The sequence below is a fragment of the Trachinotus anak genome, unplaced genomic scaffold, assembly GCF_046630095.1.
Source record: "Trachinotus anak isolate AG129_WGS33_773 ecotype Australia unplaced genomic scaffold, CSIRO_AGI_Tana_v1 ptg000032l, whole genome shotgun sequence".
In the NCBI taxonomy this organism is placed as follows: Eukaryota; Metazoa; Chordata; class Actinopteri; order Carangiformes; family Carangidae; genus Trachinotus; species Trachinotus anak.
The window spans coordinates 7,510,555-7,529,731 of record NW_027273883.1 but is presented as its reverse complement, the minus strand read 5'-3'; the positions used below and the strand labels follow the sequence as shown (position 1 = coordinate 7,529,731).

The 19,177-nt window shown below is 43.3% G+C and overlaps 1 protein-coding gene across 1 annotated transcript; it reads left to right on the top strand.

The window, feature by feature from the left end:
• The first annotated feature begins 853 nt into the window (after positions 1 to 853).
• Positions 854 to 18,865, top strand: fam110d (family with sequence similarity 110 member D). The gene is made up of 2 exons (XM_071470072.1): positions 854 to 1,040; positions 14,836 to 18,865. The coding sequence occupies exon 2, from the start codon at positions 15,503 to 15,505 to the stop codon at positions 16,862 to 16,864; it is 1,362 nt and encodes a 453-aa protein (XP_071326173.1). The 5' UTR covers positions 854 to 1,040; positions 14,836 to 15,502; the 3' UTR covers positions 16,865 to 18,865.
• Positions 18,866 to 19,177: the final 312 nt, after the last annotated feature.

Here is a 19,177-nt window from a genome sequence, read left to right as displayed (position 1 = left end):
TAGTGTCACCCTGCGGATGACCTTAGAGGTTTGAGTGAAATGTCTTCACTGCTACTGGATTATTTGACAAGAAATTTCCTTCATGGTCCCCACAGGATGAATCACAATAACGTCTGTGATCTACTTACTTTTCATGGCCATTAGGTCACATTTTTAATTTTTCCTATACTTTGGCTTATGACCAAATAGCAGTTCAAGCTCCACTTTGTGTTTAGGTAACAATGTTAGCATGCTAACATGCTAAAACAATTAGGTGAACAGGTAAAAATGCTCCCCGCTAACATTAGCACACCGCCACTGGAGCATGTTAACATACTGATGCATTTTGCTCAAAGGACCAGAGCTGCTAGTGCGACTGTACAGACAACACACTCTAAATTTGCATTTAAGAGAGTTGTTAATAAATGCATTTTGCTCCAAATGGGACTGATTAATCAAAGTCCTATAGACCAAGCTAAGTTGGAAATGTATTTTTCATAATCAAAAAAAAAAAAAAACCAAAGGTTATTCTTGTTAGAGCTTTATTTGTGGTCTACAAAACATTTATAACTTATTTACTAACAATCATAAGGTTCAACTTAAAAGAGTTGCTCTGTTAGAAAGTGATTCCAATTACAACCTCAACTTTCCAGCACACATTTTCAAGATAGCCAACTATAAGGTATGCGAGCTGTACATCACTTATTTAATGAAACTGATTTGCCACTATAGCATTCATGAAGCGGAGTGATTTGTTGTGATGTTGTATTTGTCACTGTTGCCTTCCCCCTAATCCACAGCCCCCCTACAGCTCCACCCAGCTCCCTGCAGGCTGCCAGGAGTCAGTTTACACAGCCTCATACCTGCCCCCCCCCCGCTGTAGGGAGGTCGGGACTCCCTCCTCAGCGCTGCTGCCGTGCCGCGGTCCGTCAGTGTGCCAGCAGTCCGCGCAGAGCGCAGAGCGCAGCGCCACGCTGATTCACACCGTCTGTCACACGCAGGATCTCCACACCTTCCGTGGATTTGAGAGACGACAGGAGGGGATAAACTGAGCGAATAAGGTGAGCTCGCCGAGGGCTGTCATTCTTAATAGTTGAGTTATTAGCAGCTGCGTGAATCCAGGTTGATTTGTGACATGTTTACCGGAGCTCTGTGGGTGGGTTCGGGTATGAAGTGATTGATCCGATCGGTGATCTTAGTGATTGTTTTCCACTTTTCCCTCGCCCTGCTTTCACAGTGTTGGCAGCACTCTTTTACAGTGTGACAGAGTGGCATGGATTGCTCACGTATTAACTCGACCTTATGTGAACTGTTAAGCTATAACGATTTTTGTATTGGTTGACAAATAACCAGTAGCCCATTAACTAAAGGTTGCCATATAATGCTGTGGGTACTGAGTGTCTGTGGCACTCAGTGGTGATTTTACCACACTTAACGGTGGGCTACTTGGTTTAAAATCACTGTACAACTATTATAAAATGCGAGTTCATTCCTAAAGTGGATAAGTCTCTACTCTATGGACTAGTAGGTGTCTGTCATTTTAAAATTTACTGCAGGAGTACTTCAGTTTGTCTTCTTAAGAGTTGTGCATGAGGTCTTTATGGTCTGTTTATGGCCAATGCCCTGTAAGGTAAACTCTCCTGGGCAGTATGTGTGTGATGGATGTCAGGCTGTATACAACAGACCAGGCTTTTGGATCCTGAAACAATTTTTTCTGAGAAGCTGACAAATGCAGCAATTCATAAATCACCTGCCATGTAAACCTATATGTGGACTCGCAGGTTTAACTCAGCCTTGAATTCCAGTCAGTAAAAGCTGCATAGTATGGAGAGAGTGGCAAAGAGAGAGGGAGAGTGAGTGAGAGAGAAAGAGAGAGGGATGACTGACCACTGCGCGCTGATTAAAGCAGATACAGTTGACCTGGGGATTGCAGGTTTATCCCATCTTAACTCTGCCCAGCGCTAAATATTTACATCTGGATGAAATCAGGGGAACGGCACAAATGAGGCTCTGGCTTTCAAACATCTAATCAGGGAAGACATGTTTTGTAATCTTAAATTAAATCAAACATTTTCCTACCAATCACTTCAATTATGACCAATACATGTCTGGCTTTGTGGGCAGTGATACTAATAAAAACAAACACATACTCATTATAAATGCCAAGACAGCGTTACCTGAGAACACTTAGGAAAGAACAAAAGTAAGTTGGGGAGGGTCATTATGCAATCCACCCACTCTAAAGCTAAAATAACTGTCTCTTCCAAAGAGGCAATCACATGCCCTCAGGGTCAACTCCACCTTGACCCACCCCTACCCCTCCCATCCCCTCCACTAACTCTCTGCTGATAAACTCAAGGCCCGTGCATCCTGAGTTGGTTTGGCTAGCGTGGGGTCAGGAGCATAAACAACTTAGCAGCCAGACTAAACAGACCACACATGTCCTCTAAACACATTCAGCCTCAGATTCATAGGTGAGCACGTGTTGGTTTGGCCCGTGTGCAGCGGCAGGAGGTTTAATTCATGCTTTTTGATGCAGACTGTGGATTGGCACTGATGCTTGCTTCACTCTTACTTTCCAGAGGGAGAGGTCACCTTTCAGTTCCCAGAGTAAGAAATTACGATAATGAAAGGAAGATAAACTAGTTTAGTATGAATTCCTTGGCAGATGAGTTTTCCTGGTTTAAGGATTTAGATGTTAATTTAAAAAGATAAACTGCTGTACTATAAAGTAATTGTTTTCTACATAGTTTTGGGTGTAATCACCCTCAAGGCTTTAATTATAATGAATGAGGGTTACGCATGATGGTTTATGAATTGTTAGGATGTAGATTTAAGATGATCTCCTCCCTACCTTTCCCTGATTCAACTTTTGTTTGAACCTGAATCCTTCAAATGTGACCTGGCTTGCATCCTTGTATAAAAGCTCAGTTGAGTCATAGATCATTTAAAACACCCACAGCCGCAACACCAATCCTTCATATTACGCACGCTCAAACACAGGATACAAACGTTTCTCCAATCGAATGCCTACCTGCAAAATTACAGTGCGAAGCAGTCGTAAACAGTCCCTCTTTCGCTCCCCTGATTCATGTGGCAGCGTGCTAATTTTCCAGCTGTAATTCGGCTGCATCTGTGTTTGATGCTGATCCCAGCAGAGCAGACGAGAATGCCTCCTCCTGTTACAGAGCAGTCGGCCCAGGGGCGCGGAGCTGCTCGCTGCAGTCTCTGTCTGGGGTGTTGACAGGAGGCCTGGCATCATTAATATGATTAAATGGAATGTAATGTAGGTCTTTGGCTTCCTGCGTGCCTTACAGCAGAAGTGGTGATATTGATGGTGGTGGTGTTGGTGGTGGGGCAACACCTCAGTACGCTAAAAGGCAGCTTGCAGACAGCGCCTGCAGAATCATGTTGACTTTATGACTTCTGTGACAGTTTGGTTTTATGTACTAAACTTACTCATACATACTCACGAGCTCACCGCATTGTAGCCATTTAAACAGAAGCCAAGAGGCCAACATATCATTGAGCTGTGCATCGTCTAGCATAGGTCAAAGAGTTGAATATCTTATGGGATATAATAGTACAGCAGGATTTCTCTTAGTCTTTTATTTTCCAGTTTTCTCCCTTTTTTGTATTTTCTTGACACTGTTTTTTTGTGTCTCCAAAACACATATAATCTGATTGGATTTGGCCACATCAGTGCCGACTGCGGGGAACAAGCGGAAGCCGCAGGATATTTCATGGCTTTCGTTCACAATGGGCCACTCATGTGTTTCTTATCACTTAAAGTTCAGCCGTACCACAGTCACATTGAAGGCATGGTTTTGCTGTCCTGCAGAGCAGGGCCTAGAAAAGCACCACTTTTTTAAAGAGGGACGTCAAACATTTGTTCGGTTTAATCACCGTTTTGTTGCATGGCTGCATGTAAAGACCCCCAAAGTTATGGCGGGAAGCTTGAGTTTCTAATTAGAGGGGAAAATGTACCCTGCTAATGACATCATCTTCCCCCCTGGCACTGAGCTAGGGGAGTGTGTCTGCGTGTGTTGCCGAACAGCAGCTGGTTTGAGATAGTTGACGTTCACAACAGTGTGAGACTTCAAACACTCACACACAAACTGTCGGGCTTATAATTTAGCTTTATTGCTCCTTGTCGCCTTGTTTGGGCCATTGTGCCGACGCTCTGTGGGAACTTCCTCATCGAGCGTTTTCAGGAAGAGCAGTCTGAAAAAGAGGAAAAACTTGTCAAAAAGTCTCAGCGTCTCAGTCACATCCAGAACCAAAACAACACATTCAGGCAGGCACCCTATCGTAGACTAATACCCACTCTTACACAGGTCTGCTGCCTGAAACGAGAAGTAAAACCTAACATTTATGTACCAAGCCAGTATTTCCTCTGTCTTGTAAACACCAGTGTGGAATCAGATTCACTGAAGCGATAATTTGATGAGCAAAGACATATTTTTCAAAATGGATGAGCCTACGCAGCTTTCTGGAAAGAAACCTGTATTTGTTGGCTTATCCTTCTTGGAAGATTTACAATGCTGAACTCTCCAGAAATCAAAATTTGCACCATATTTAACTCTGGTTCCATAACTGATATGATCATTATCTCAATCAGCATCATCACTCTCTGGGGTCTGAGTCAGTTTCTGCTGTTACATCACTTCCATCTCCATGGGCTCATAACTCAATCCATAATTCATCGTGGGCAATGGAATCATGAAACATGATCTGACAGATCTCCATCATCCGACAGTCCCCTGTGTGTGGGTGACAGCTGTGAGAGCAGCCCTTCTCCCCATTGCTCTCACATCCCTGTAATTGTTCACAGTCTGACCGGGCGCCTCTGTAGCTTTGCCACATCCCATCACACTCAGCCGTGCCGCGCCGTGTCCACTCAACCATGAAGAAGACGACACAGGCCGGGACGTTCCCCCCCGACACAGGAGGGAAGGCCGTGGACGCAGCTCCACGGACTCTTCCGTCTCCTCCAGATGTTTTCTGATTCTGACAGGAGCGAGGCAGGAGGGGAGGGAGGAGAAGAGGGACAAACGAAGGGGTCTCTTTCCGCGGCACTCGGGGGGCTGTTTGCGGGGAAGCAGGTCGGTTGATCGGTAATGAGAGAAGACAGCTGGCAGGTTCAGCGGAGGTTAACAGCTAAGCTTAGATGGCAGCGAGGAAAAACAGAGGAGCTCAGTCGAGGGTCTTTGTGTGGAGATGTTTGGTTCGTCCTTTTTGTGTAGTTTAAAATTTTTGGGGAGAAGTTAGGATTTTGTTTTGGGAAAAGCTGCACAACATCAGTGTTGTGTTTTGATTTGTGGCATCTCACAATGAACACTCAGCACTCATCTGACATTTTTTTGGTATTTTTTATGTATTGTATTTCTGTTTTTATTCTTGCTTATGTTTCTGGTTTGAAGCGGACGAGACTCAATTGTTCAAAAAAGATGATGTCACATATTTCTGTGGATCAGTCAGTATTTTATGGATCAGACTCAGATTCACAGATTAGATGAGTTTGTGACTATTAAACTAAATAACAAGTAAGGATTTCCCCCCCCCTATTTAATCATGAATATTTATTTCAATAGAAAAGTACTAAAGCTTTGAGGTAGCTTTGATTCTTGGTCTGTGGCTGAAACAGCTAAAAACAACCCAACTTGAAGAAAAAAAATGAAGACATGGGTGATGCATCCAATAAACAAACTGCTGCCGTTATAAAAAGTGTAAGCTGAGCTTTTTATGGCATCAGGAATTGGAGTCTATGAAACTGGTCAAACCCAAAGCATTGTTCAGCTTTGCAGACGGCAAATCAATGTTGGCACATTTAAAGTGGTGCAGAGAGTGTAGTAATACGGTAGGGAGGGTGGGGGTGGGTGGGAGTGGGGGTGGGGGGTGTGTGTGTGTGTGTGGGGGGGGGGGGGGGGGGGGGTAGTGCAGTTTGGCACTACAGTCACAGATGACCCAGTGTTTGGGGACACAGCACAGCTGGAGCAGCCTTAAGCCCCAACCAACCCCAAACAGCCCTGACACAAGTCCTCGCAAGCTAGTGCGAACCCTTTGCTGCTAACATCAGCAACATGTGTTTGGAATAATGTAATAATAATGTCTCTGTGAGAAGAGGGTGGGGTTATACAGATGTGACACTGCTTTTCTTTCTTTTTAATCTGTCTAGGAGTTCTGCTTTCCCCTCAGCTCACATGTGACCCTTTGCTTTCCTGCGTGAATATCACCCAAATCTCCCGTCTGACGTCCAGCTTTTGGTTCATTTCATTCACCAGTCTTAAAACTAAAACTAGAAGTAGTGGATCCCCTTCTCTATTTCCTTTATCCATCACTGTGGAGTGACTTTTTATTGCTACGTTGCTATCACCATCATCTTAAATGCAGGTGTGCAGGTGTATAATTGAACTCCACTGACTGTGTTTTGACATTTTAGTTACTCTTTGTGAATCTAACCAGCACGTCCGCTGAAGCGTCTTTTATCACTTTGTTGAAGCAGACATATGCCTGGCAGAGTGAAAAATGTGCCGACTTGGTGAAATAAAACATCTGGCAGCTCGCCAGACCGAGCTATCTCTCGGAGCATTCACACCAGCTGAGAGCTTAATGAGGGTTCACAGTGTGAGAACAGGCCTTCATAATTTAAGACTCTGAGAGGCTGAGGGATGTGCCCAGATTCATGCCTCTGTACCATACTGTATAAACAGCCTCAGGACAGGCCTTTTTTTTTTTTTTTTCAGGGGGGGATCTGTGTTACCCTGAGTTGCATAGTGTATTCCCGGTCCACAGCAGGGCTGTAGAGACTCAGTAGGTCACTGTGGTTTGTTCTGCTGGTCACATAAGCCAGGCTGGCATGTCGAGGGAGCAGCAGCAGTGGTCATAATTTACAAAACTACGCTGTCCAGAGCTGGGATGTCTGCATGATGTGGGCCAGATCCGGACGCTTGGTGTAGAAACCTAACTCTCTTTCTGTTGCATACACCCTCTTTCACCAGTGTCTCCTCCCACACACACACACATCCAAATGACACACTGCACACGATGACTGCTCTCAGCCAGTCTAGCAAGAGTATTGTCTTCTAGCAAGCACAAGGAACAGCACCTGGAATACTTGGATTTCAATCACATCATTTAAAAGTTTAAACTGTATACAAAAAATCTGCAAATAACATATTCAATGATTAACGGCATAGTCTATAAAATATCAGAAACTAATGTCCCAGGAAATCAGAAACTAATGATCCCAAGCTGATGTCTTCAAATTGCTTATTTATTATTATTAATGTCTAAACAGTGAAAAAAAATACAGGGCTAAGAAAAAAACAGCAAAAATGATCATTAACATTAGAACCTGTGAATTTTTGGCACCTTAGCATAAAAAAATAACACAATCATTTTTTATCTATTATCATCAGTCATTGTTATTTTCTGTGGTTTTATGAAGCTTTATCAGAACATTATTTTCTTTCATTTATATGTGCAGATAATCAGAATTAGCATATGCACATTTGAGTGAGCAGCTTTCATTGGAGTGGATGGTTCAGTAGACACATGCTGGGCAACAGTGCGCAAATGCAAAATGTAGTCCTGAGTAAAGACTGAAGAGTTTTAGTCAATATGACCGTGATGCTAATGTCGAATCACTAAGAGTTTATTCCACACAGAATAAACATTAAGAAACACTTATTAGCTAAAAGAAAAGGAGCAGCCCTACTGCACACACACATACAAATGATCTCCCGTCATTGTGTGGTTGGATCGTTGGCTGCGATGTCTCTGTGTTTAGCTTTGATGATACATTTTCATACATAACAGCTCTTACATGAGGATCCAGGTATACGTCACCCCCTTATAAATGTTAACCCCTCAATAGTTCACTTATGAGCAGTGATGTATTGCAGGAAGGCTTAACTTTCCTGGACCTGCAGGCTGGTTCAAGGTGTTTCTCTCTGTCACAGTGTGGATTATTATTAATTATTTTCATTTTGAAATTTAAGATGAAATTGGAATTGACAGGATAATCATTGGGATCTAAACTCTGAATTTTAGATAGATCTCATTTTTTTTAGTTTTTGGCTGCTTGAATCCAGACTTTCACATGCAAAGGTTGCGTGTCGTTGAAAAAGTAAATAATGACTGATAAAACTTTATAGGTCAGAGCTGGTCGTTATCGGCCGCTGCAGCTCTCTTCCTGAGCACTTAGCTGAGAAGAAAAAGGAACTTGACCAGCCTGTTGATAAAAGCAAGCAAGAATAAATGTGAATGTGTTATCACACGAGACTTTATCTGTGTTAGCGCTGCATGGGTGTTACAGTGTTGATAAAGACCTGACGTGCAGTGTGATGGCTGTAATAGGTGGACTAAATCACATGATTATAATCATTTTAATAATGTCCTCAGTTTAATGGACTGGAGCCAGCTAACAGGGGCTTTGTTATCGGTTATGTTGGTAACTTAGTTTCAGCAATTTTTACTGATGTTATATTTACATATCAATTAATCAGCTAATAAGCTTATTATTATGAGCCAATTGACCAGACTTACTCAGCGTTTTTGGTTATTAAAAGTAGAATGTCCTTGCTGCCTGTGTTGACGTCACTCATTTCAGTCTTGACCTTCATCTTTGGCTAATATTAACATGCACTCAGCGTGTCCCTGAGTGGTACGGCACATATCTTATCACTGTCATCTCACAGTCTGCACAGACCTGGCTGCTTTGGTTTGTGGCTCCAGTCCTCAGCTGTCCCTGCCATCATTTGCTTCGAATGACAAAAGGAGCGCCAGCAGAGAGTTAAGAGCCCATCTTGTCCATTTTACGGTTTGGGTGGAGATCTGGATTCAGGTTGGGGTGGGGGCGGGGGCTGGGGTCCCTTAAGTCGTCCCAGGTGGCCCACTGCTGCTCCACATGAATGTGGGAGAAAGCCCCTAGGTAGCCTCTAACCGTAGATCAAGAAGCTAATGGTGCTGAAGGCCTCACAATGGTGACAGGATTTACAATTCACTACTAGGCTTTGTCTTTGAGGGGACAGTAGCCTACGTGTCCCGTGGCTGCAGCTCTTACATTTTATTGTCATCATGTTATTTGTCCTTTTTCCCTCCCTGGTTAATGAGCCGGAGTAACCAGGTCAAGATTTATCTGTAGACCTGGACGAGAACCATTGTTGTGGTCCATTAATAATGCAAAGAAAGGCCGGTTCCTCTTTGTTCAGGGGATAGAAGAAGACACCTCCTTTTCTTCGCCCAGCCCCCTAACAGACTTCTTGAGGTCTGTGTCTGTGACAAGAAGTCATGAATCGTGGCTCATTAGAGGCAGATGCTTTGTATTCACACTGTAGAGAATCGAAGTGTGCAGATGCTTCGTCACGACACCTTTGAATGAGCTTTGGTTAACGTTTGAACATTCAGACATTGCAGTCCATTAGTGATGATTGTTTGTCTGTGTCATCCTTAATAGCGGTGCCAGATGTTAGTGCAACGAAAGCGAGAAATGCAAGGTGACAGAGTGAGGGAGAGGACAGACGTTAAAGAGGGCCAGTTGGTTCCTTGATGGCAGCAGATGCCTCTCATCTGTCCACAGATTAATGTGACAGGTAAAAGCGTGCTGAATGCATTCCCAAGAGCTTCAAAGATGGTCCCTGTGTGAATTCATTAACCTCTTATCTTATGTTTACCTCACTGAACACATCATTCACAGTGGAATGATCGAAAGCAAGCTGGATATTGTTTGGATATGTCCAGATGAAGTTATACTTCTGTGAGCTGTCCTGAAGCAAACTACTACTTCCTGGATTTTATTGTTTTTTTCACATCTGTAAAATAAGCAGAAGTGCGTCTTTTCACAGACATGTGATCGGTGACGTTATAATCAATAACAAAACTTGAACATGAGCTGCTTGTTCTCAGAGTCAAATGCAACCAGCCCAAACAATGTTGTTGATTAAAAAAAAAAAAAAGAAGTACATGATCTCTTCCCATGACAGGTCTGTGTCAGGGCTGTCTGAGCATCTTGATGTAGCATGACACAAAACATCTGGTTCCTCTTTAGCTGTATGGGGGCGCCTTGTTAAGCCTCCCCTGCAGGCTGGGCCATCCGCTTCACAGGGAGGACACGAGGGAGGGACGAGAGGAGGACAGAGGGCAGATAGACAGACAGAGGAGTTTTATTAAAGAACAGAGAGATGGAAGGTGTATGAGAGAGGTCACACTCAAGTTTTACCAGGTGATCTGGTAAAACTCAAGTTGGTTGTTCTTTGTATTTTGGTGACATTTTTGGTGCTTTTGCACGATACATCCCAGAGATCACTTTAGGAATTAGATGGTTCACCCATGTAGACTAAATCTAAATAGCCAGCGACTGACCGCGAATGCTGATTGTAATAAGGCTCATGACACACAAGTTTGAAAAGCACCAGTCTGCTTCAGAAGAATTTACATTTTCAAAATAAAACCTTGAACACCATCTGACCCCCTATCACTCTATCACTGTGGGTGCAACTTTAATCCCCTTGTGTTCAAAACTATATAGCATTAATGCTACCTGAAAAATTCATCATGTCTGATCCCTCTCTGTGACAAAGTTTTTTGGTCATTCAAGGGATGGATAAAACATTTAGATGTCTTCTGCCAACACTTGGTGTGAACCGGTTTGTTTAATGCATACTAAACTCTTAGCACTGGCACGCATGTGAATTTGCTCATTTCACCACTGCAGAGGAAAACCAGATGAAAACAAATGATGAAATATTGCCCAGATCACTGTAACTTGCTAATTGGTATAAACAAGCAACAAAAACATAAAAATAGTTAAACAGAAAACTTTATGTGTGTGTGTGTCAGAGGAGCTTTCTTTTGAAAGGTCAGTCCGACTCTGAAGCACTGGTTCCCAATGTTTTTGTCTTCTCACACTGACCAGTTTAACAAAAGGTTGATGTTTCCTTCTTCTGTCTTCTGACCCCTCATGTTTATCTTGGATCTTCTCAGGGAGTTGCTGCCCCTCCCACCCCCAGGTTTCTCCAAGACACACTACAATGAAAATGTAGGTTACTAACGGTGTCAGCATGCAGCTGAGTCTGATAAATAAAGCATCTTGTTTGGAAAAGTAATACAAATGTGTGCTGTTCCAAGCTAGACAAAACCTTCTGCAGATCGCACAGATACAGAGAGTAACAGTAAATGGAGCAAGAGAAACAGAGAGAGACAGAGAGAGGGTAGATACAGAGGGTGTACACAGGAAGAGAGTGATAGAGTAGGGAGGGAAATGAGAGGGTAAGGAGGCCCTGTGGCAGAGACAGGAGATGTAGGGAGATGAAGAGTGGGAAGGGGACTGTAGGGGAGCGAGACACAAGGTTAAGTAGCATTAGGAAGGAGAAGGTGCGTGTGCGGGTTCACTGTAGAGATGAGAAAGGAGGGAAGTGTTTAGAAGTTAATGACAACCTACAGTGAGAGACAAAGGAGGCCGTGGAAAACAAGGGAGACTCTCCAGCCGTCTCGCGCTTTTCACAAGCTGCCAGATCACAGGAGAAGGTGCTGGGTACTAATTTGGCTCATTATGGTCAATGGACCTAATGGTGGCTATTGTTCTCACACAAATCCCATTTGAGTCACTGGTTCACCCTCTGTGTGTGAGTGGGTGTATTTTCCAATCTAACCTTTCTGAGATAGCGCTTGGAGCAGGAGATAACCTCTGAAAGTGGTTTTTCCTTCAAGCTCTTGACGTCAGCTTCAATGAACCGCACTAGCATTAAGAGTAAAGCAAAGGAGATTCATTAGAAGCAGTGCAAATTCGTACAGTTTCTATATTGTCATGGATTTCAAGGATATGACTGTTAGGTGCGTGGGGATGAACAGTTACTGTATCCGTAGATATTGATTGATTAGATATCCCCTTTTTTCCCTCATATGATTTAGCATTTTACCCCCATCCCCCTCAATGGAAAGCCAACATCAGGATTAATGACTTTGTTTAGGCTCCCATGGCGATAATCTCCTTTAACGCTTCAATAGCATTAGGCTGCCACTTTTCCATTTTGAACCCAGATGGAGAACAGATTGTTCCGGAAGAAAGGTGTCTAGTAAATACCCTATAGCCCCAGCCTCTACACCATAACCCCCTTTCCAACTTCCTCCTCATTTTCTACCCATTTTTCTTGTTTTATACCCACCTCGAGCCCTTTCTTCCCCTCCACACCTGTCGTGAGACATTTTTCCCGGAACTCTACCTAAACAATGGTCGACTTTCCCGAGCTCTGACATCTGGAAAAACTAACTGGCTGCCTGTTGCCCCCGTTCGTAAGTGAATTTATAGCCGTATACCATTTGACAGGCCTGCTCTGTGAGGGGTGCAGTGGCTGAATGAAGTTGAAAGTAAATGTGAAATGCTGGTTCACCTTCTGTCAATAGTAGTTCAGTATTTGGTTTAATAGAAGTATTTAGTGGTAGTAGAAGTTGAGTAGATAGTTGTACTGACCCAGTAGATAACGTAGAGAACTGGAAAGTGTTTTAGGAATTGATTGAATTCACTATTGATTATGTCTCTGTTGTAAGGACTGTAATACAAAGAAATGTGCTGAAACATTCAACTTTTAAATGTTATAAATGATTGTTTCCGTAAAGAAGTTAGAATAAATTACACAAACACACAGTAACTGCAGATGCGTTTAAGCTTGATTTATCATTGTCTTAAGCTTGGCAGTGGCACACAGCACAACAAAGACCACCCTGCCTCTTCTGTCTTAACTAGTCATTTAATCTGTTACTGAATCCTACACAAGAGCAAGAAACCTGACAACCTTTTATGTTTCAGGATATGTCTAGTTTTAAGAAAATAACTCCTACTTAAGGGAATAAGTGGCAAAACGAGACTAAATGATTTGTTAAGAAAGTTTTCTTTTGCTAGATTCACACTGAGTGTCAGTGGAGTAAAATGCATAAAGTCATGTTTTCTTTGGTTTGAACGTGGCTCCTCATGACCTTTGTTGCATCTCATTCAGCCATTTGTTTACTGTCTTCTAAATCAAGAGCATGTCAGCATGTAAGACGGAGGACATGTGCACAGGGTTTGTCCTAACTGATGAGACATGGATCCTTTTTCCTGCCAAAAGACGTTGTTCATTGTTTTTACTTTTTGTGAAGGAAAGGCTAAAATAGCATTTGATATCACTTGAAGCAGACCCGAGGGAATGATAAGCACAACAATATAACACCATCCTGCTGTCTAGCACAGAATAAGGAGCATTTATCTCTCCAGACGGACTCCTTATACATTTTGAAGGGAGGTGAATGAAAAACAGGCACCACCTGTGCCTCTGGGTATTTATAACAGCTTCAGGTTGTAAAGATGTGTTCTTTGTCTGCACAGTTTGCACATGGCAGACACTCACTCCTCTTTTTCTTCATTACAGAGTGTCTTGACTATCAGGCTAACTGTGCATAGAGCCCTCTTTCATTTACAGGGAAGCCTCTTATTGAGTTGTGCTGACGCACACACACTTCCATATGGGCGCAGATACACAAATATACCCATGACCACATGCACATACGCACATACGTGCACACATACACAGACACTTGATAACTCGGCTGGGATGTTTTCAAGCTATAAATACTCCTGGGGTGAAGCCTCTCCAGTTATGGGCACGTGCAGCCTTCCCCTCTCCCAAATCTTTATGTCGTGAGAAACTTAAACGATGCAACATCTTTTTTTGCAGAGCACAACATAAGGTGGCAATCAATTTCACAGCATCATGCCTTATAGTTGGTTTAAAGTATCATTTAACTTTTGTGGTGGCTTGTTAATTTGAAGAACAAGCTGTTTAATTGTGACTATGAAAGAGTTATAAGCTTAGAAGTGTATTGGTTTACTTAGGCGGCACTTGAGGCTGGTTAAATTACAACAGCCTCATCTAGTTTTCAGCGTTTAAAACTTTAAAGAGATCAGCTTCACTGATCTGTCAGAGAATGGGAGATATCTGCCCCTGAAGATACTGTCCTGTCATATCAGTAGACAGGCAGAAGAATTTGTGACGCGAGTTTGCTTATAGCAGTGTGAAAAACACGGGTTTTCTCTGCTTGCCAGGTTTTCTCAATAATCACTCATCCAAGCTGTCGTATCTGGTGCCATTTGTTTCGAAGCGAAGCCGACACAACTGGCCAAATCGATTGTGTCTGTCCCGAAAAAAAGATTTAATTCATTACAACTTCCTGGGTAGAAAACAGATGGAGGCAGATATTCGTCATAATCCTGTCTTAGCGACAAACATTGTTGCACCCATCCTTTTTCATCCACCACTTTCAAGATGTTGTGACAGAGGCTAGACAACATTTGTCTCACATATAAATAAACAGAAATGGTTGTAAAGGGACAGACACAAAAAAGGAAAAAGAAAAAGACATTCCTGCATATGGAAACATTGCGCTGGTGTGCTTGTTAATTTGAATATGTGATTTCTGTGCTCACATTTCTGCAACAGCTCAGATTATAGTGTTCAGTGTTAAAGAAGAATGACATTTTTTGTGGTTGTTGCTGATTCATACAGGCTACCATTGCCTATATTTGAACTCCTACCTTTTTACTCATTGACTGTTGACTTAGATAGGAGTGTCAGCTACATGTCTAAAAGTAGTGTTCATATTACATTTAATGCATATGTAAGGTAGACGGTCATTAAATGTGTATACATGTCAGCTCTGCATTGCTGCCCACCCCAGACATGTAACTCCCTCCAGCTTTAAATAAGCACAATGTGAGCTGAGCTGCAGGGACCACTGCTCTCCCTGCCATCTGTCTCTGCTGCCTGCCCTGGAGAGTAGCACTTCCAACTAAAACCAATTTCTGTCTCTGTCTCTTTCCAGGGGTCAACCCAGGTGAGGTGAGGACAAGGACAAGATCTGCATCTCCCCTATCTGTCCATCAACAATCCAAGTGCCTCGGTGCCGGCCACCCACAGGTCACCTCAACCACGATGGGCGCCAAACAATAAAAGTCCTGACCCGGTGTCCCCTCGACAGCTTGCACAAAGCAAATATTTGAGGCCATTATATCTAATTTCTGCGAGCAGCCGTCACTGAAAAGATCAACAGTGAAGGGTGTTGTTGGGAGATAAAAAAAGAGAGAAGAAAAAGTGGGGGAAGAAAAAGTAACCCATTCAAAGTGCACCCTGCATGCTATTTCTGCTGCGCTGTGGGCAGGGAGCGTCTCATTTGGGAGTGCTTTTGGCTGACAAAAAAAAGCACTTCCCTGTGCCCTGCCTTCCTTTCCAAATGCCTGTGTAAATACTGGATAGAGATATCTAAGAGACTGTATGCTATCTATAGAGAACGATACAACAAACTTGGACTCTGTGGTCTCTTGAATTGCTACTTATCTATTACCCCTGAAGGAAGATTCAAGAGCTGTGAGAACTGGAATGAGAGCTGCCAGACACCGTCACTAGTTTCAAATTCTTAAAGGCCCAACAACAGCTCTCTGAGTCATTGAGAGGCTGCAGTTTTGATGTCTTTCCCAGCCTGCTGACTCAACATGAAGCCCCTAACACCAATTGGATCCCCCTCTCCTCTGAGGCTCCTCAACAAGGGTCCAGACTACCTGCGCAGGCAAATAGATGGTGGTGGCCATGGTCGATCAATCAGTGCAGTGGAGAGGCTGGAGGCGGACAAAGCTAAATATGTGAAGAGCCAGCAAGTGATCAACACCAAACAGGAGCCTGTACTGGTGCCCTGTGCCACCCCGCCACCACAGCCCCGGCGAGCTGTTGCCATCCCCAGCAGCCTGACCCCTCATCTTCCCCCACGTCGTTCATCCAATACCCCCTTCTCCACACTGTCTGGCTCCTTCACTTCTCGAGATGAGAATGAAAATGATGATTCCAGAAAGGAGAACAGACGGACTTCTGTTGATATTGAGGCGCATAACAGGAGCAATGTGAACAATGTAATGCCTCCAAGCCCCAGGACACCGGGAATTAACTCTTTAGTAGCACCGCACAGTGCTCCTGTGCTCAGAAGAAGCACCGGCAAACGCATGCTGAGGCCAGACTCTCTCGTCATCTACCGGCAGAAGAAAGAGTGCAAAAGCCCCGGTGGTACAGCGGTGGGAGAAAACAATAACATGGAAGTAAAGGGATACAGTTTTGTCCGCCGCCTCTTTCAGGGATCCATGAGGGAAAGGAGTAGCGGAGGGGATGGCAGGATTCAGAAGATGGTGATCGGTGAAGAAAAAGCACCATCACGGGATGGAGAATCCCGCATGTCTTGGACCAATGAAAAAGACACTGTGGATGGTGGACCAGGGAGCAGGAGGTCTAGTAAAACTGACCAAGAACGTAGCCCGAGGTCAATCCCCAGTCCTGGGTTTAGCTGCACACTTGAACGGACTAAGGATGGATTTACAAATGGTACCAGTGATGGGATCAATCATGGTATCACCAATGGAAACCACTCAAGTAACCACAATGATGAGAATGACCCGTGGAAGCGGGCGTCACCACCACCAGCACCCAGACGGCAGTTTGGGGAGTTACATCGCTCCAAGTCAGAGCTGCTTCTGCGCTGCTCTGTTGCATTATCAGAGCAGGAGCATTTCTTTGACTTCTGTGGGCTGGATATGGACATGATCGAGCGTCTAGGTCGGGAGAATTTCCTCTCTGGGGCCAGCTCCATAGACACACTCTCATTGGCCCTCCGCAGTGTGGGCGGGGACGGCTGTGGTGGCTCAGAGCCCAGCGAGTTCTCCCGACACTCAGGAGACGGCCTGTTTCAGGAGGAGCTGGCTGAGCAGCTTCCCACTGGGGTGTCAATCATCGAGAGAAACGCCCGTGTCATCAAGTGGCTTTATGGGTGTAAGAACGCTGCTCGAGAGGGACCCAAAGAGTCTACAGTTTAATATGAGGACAAGGAACCATGTGCCATGGAGAGCTGAGAATCTGCAGGTGTTCATTTTTAATGAAACAAGCTTTAGCTGGTTTCTGTCCTGATTATCTTTCTGAAATCATCTCGTGTGGGGTTTGGTTCTGCAGACCTTCACCATTTGTGAATAGGCTGTGATTAGCTGGCCGCGTTGATGCAATGCAACATTGGAGAAAAAAATAGGACTTGGTTCTATTTTTGAGCCGCAAGGTGCGATGCAAGTCAAAGCAGCAGAGCGTTTCTAATGACAGTGTCAATGAGATTCCACTTAGGGTTTGTTTCAGCTGCTTATGTCTACACCTAGGATTAGCCTCTGTGGCACATAGTTACCTTCAGTCCCTTGTTCTTCCCGACTCCAAAGAGACTGTCTCCTAAAGTGAGAGGACAATGACTGCTACTAGTAATCACTTGTTAAACTGATATATTGTATTTATAGAGCCTTTGGAAGTATTGTTTGGGTATAGATTGACTTTACTGGCGAATGGAACCATTTCTCCCTGCAAAATGTTTTTGTATCTGTATGAGTGTGTGAGTGTGTGTGGAGTGGACATTACCGTCTTCTTCATATGTAGCTTCCATTCACTTATTGAAACAACCTGATTCAGACAGATCTGAAATCAACCCCTGTGACCTCTGACAAGGCACATAAGTGTATGTTTGTCATGACACAGCGGACACAGTTCAGTGTCCTTGACACCAACACTTTCCCTTAATGACTAATTTAAAATGGAAAACCACTAAGCTATGTGTTTTTTTTTTTTCTAAACTGGAAAACTGTTGTGTGAGTGTGAAGTGAACCATGAGTACCTCATTCGGATCTGTCCCAGTTTAGTTTGTGTGTTGCTTTTTTTTTTTTTTTTTTTTTTTTTACTCCTTAAACGCAGGCGTTGGAACAAACATGCGAGACACCCCTGTGGGGTTGTTAATGCACTGAACTGGACAGGGAGAGAGGAAATGAAAGATATAGATATAGCTCTGAGTCTCAGAGATTCATCTCATATAATGTTAAACACTGAGCTGGATTCAAAGGAGCATCTGCATCGTGGAGGACGAGGAGCCATGCCTGGCCAGTAAAGTGCATCATTTTCAACTCATTTTCCAACCTCTAAAGAGGGTCACACATCGTATACACTGTCCAGTAATCACTTGTGACACAGTCATTGATTACCACAGCTAATGCCTCATGTCCGTTCTGTGCTCACAGCTGTGTAAGCTATAGAGCTGCAAGGGATAGACAGGCTGTTAATGATCCACTCTGTGAGAGCAAAACCAGACTGTGGCAGGCAAATGTGTTCACACTGAGAATTTAAATATCACAAAAATGAAGAAAGACTTAAAATAATATTATAAAATAATATATTCACCCCCAAAAGTAAAAGTAGCTAAAGTTGTCGGACCCTTACTGCCAAGTGCTGTAGGATGTCACTTTTAGCATCTGGCAGTTTACAGATGTTTAACCTCCCCAGCTGCCTCAGTCAGCCTGTTTCCCATCAAAACAAGCAGGGGAGGCTGAAGCCGCCCTTCTTTCTCTGATAACCACAGATCCTACCTCACTTCATCCATCCTTCAGTGATTGTCGCTTTATCTCCATGAAAGGTCATTTTCATTGCTTGGCCTGGAGGATGCCACTGAAATATGAACTGGGGGTCTGCCGAGGTATGTGGAGGTTAGACTGAGTATTACTGAACCCAAGGGCACGTTATATTTGTATATGTGATAAATGAACACAATTATTCGCAGCCTTGATATGGTTTTTTTCCCCTGTATTTATCATGAGCATGGCACACTCCTGAAACTCCTTCAAACTGGACTTTTTGTTTAGTTTTGTTTTATATCTCCCCATTAAAAACTATTTGGTTGCATGTTTACAACGTGGCTCCGTAACTTCTGAATCTCTTTTGTTTCCATATATATATGAGAGACTTTGATTTTATTCCAAAGAGGTTTGTGTATGATGTACACAGCAAATAAACACAAATGAAGAAATATATGTGTGAAGGTAATTTTCTTTATTGTGTTTGTTGTGATTTTCTTACATTACAGTATCTGAACTCATCTATTATGGCACATAACAGTTATTAAATAAAATGTTTTTATTCATAAATAATGCTTAGAAATATTATAACATTCAATATTCAATTAAAATTCACACACACACACACACACACACACACACACACACACACACACACACATATTGCATTCAATTTTAAAAAATGTAGAAAAGTAAAAAGATGTTCAGAAAAGGCTGTGGCTGTGATGTGTCGTCTAATCTTCTCAGAGGGTATCA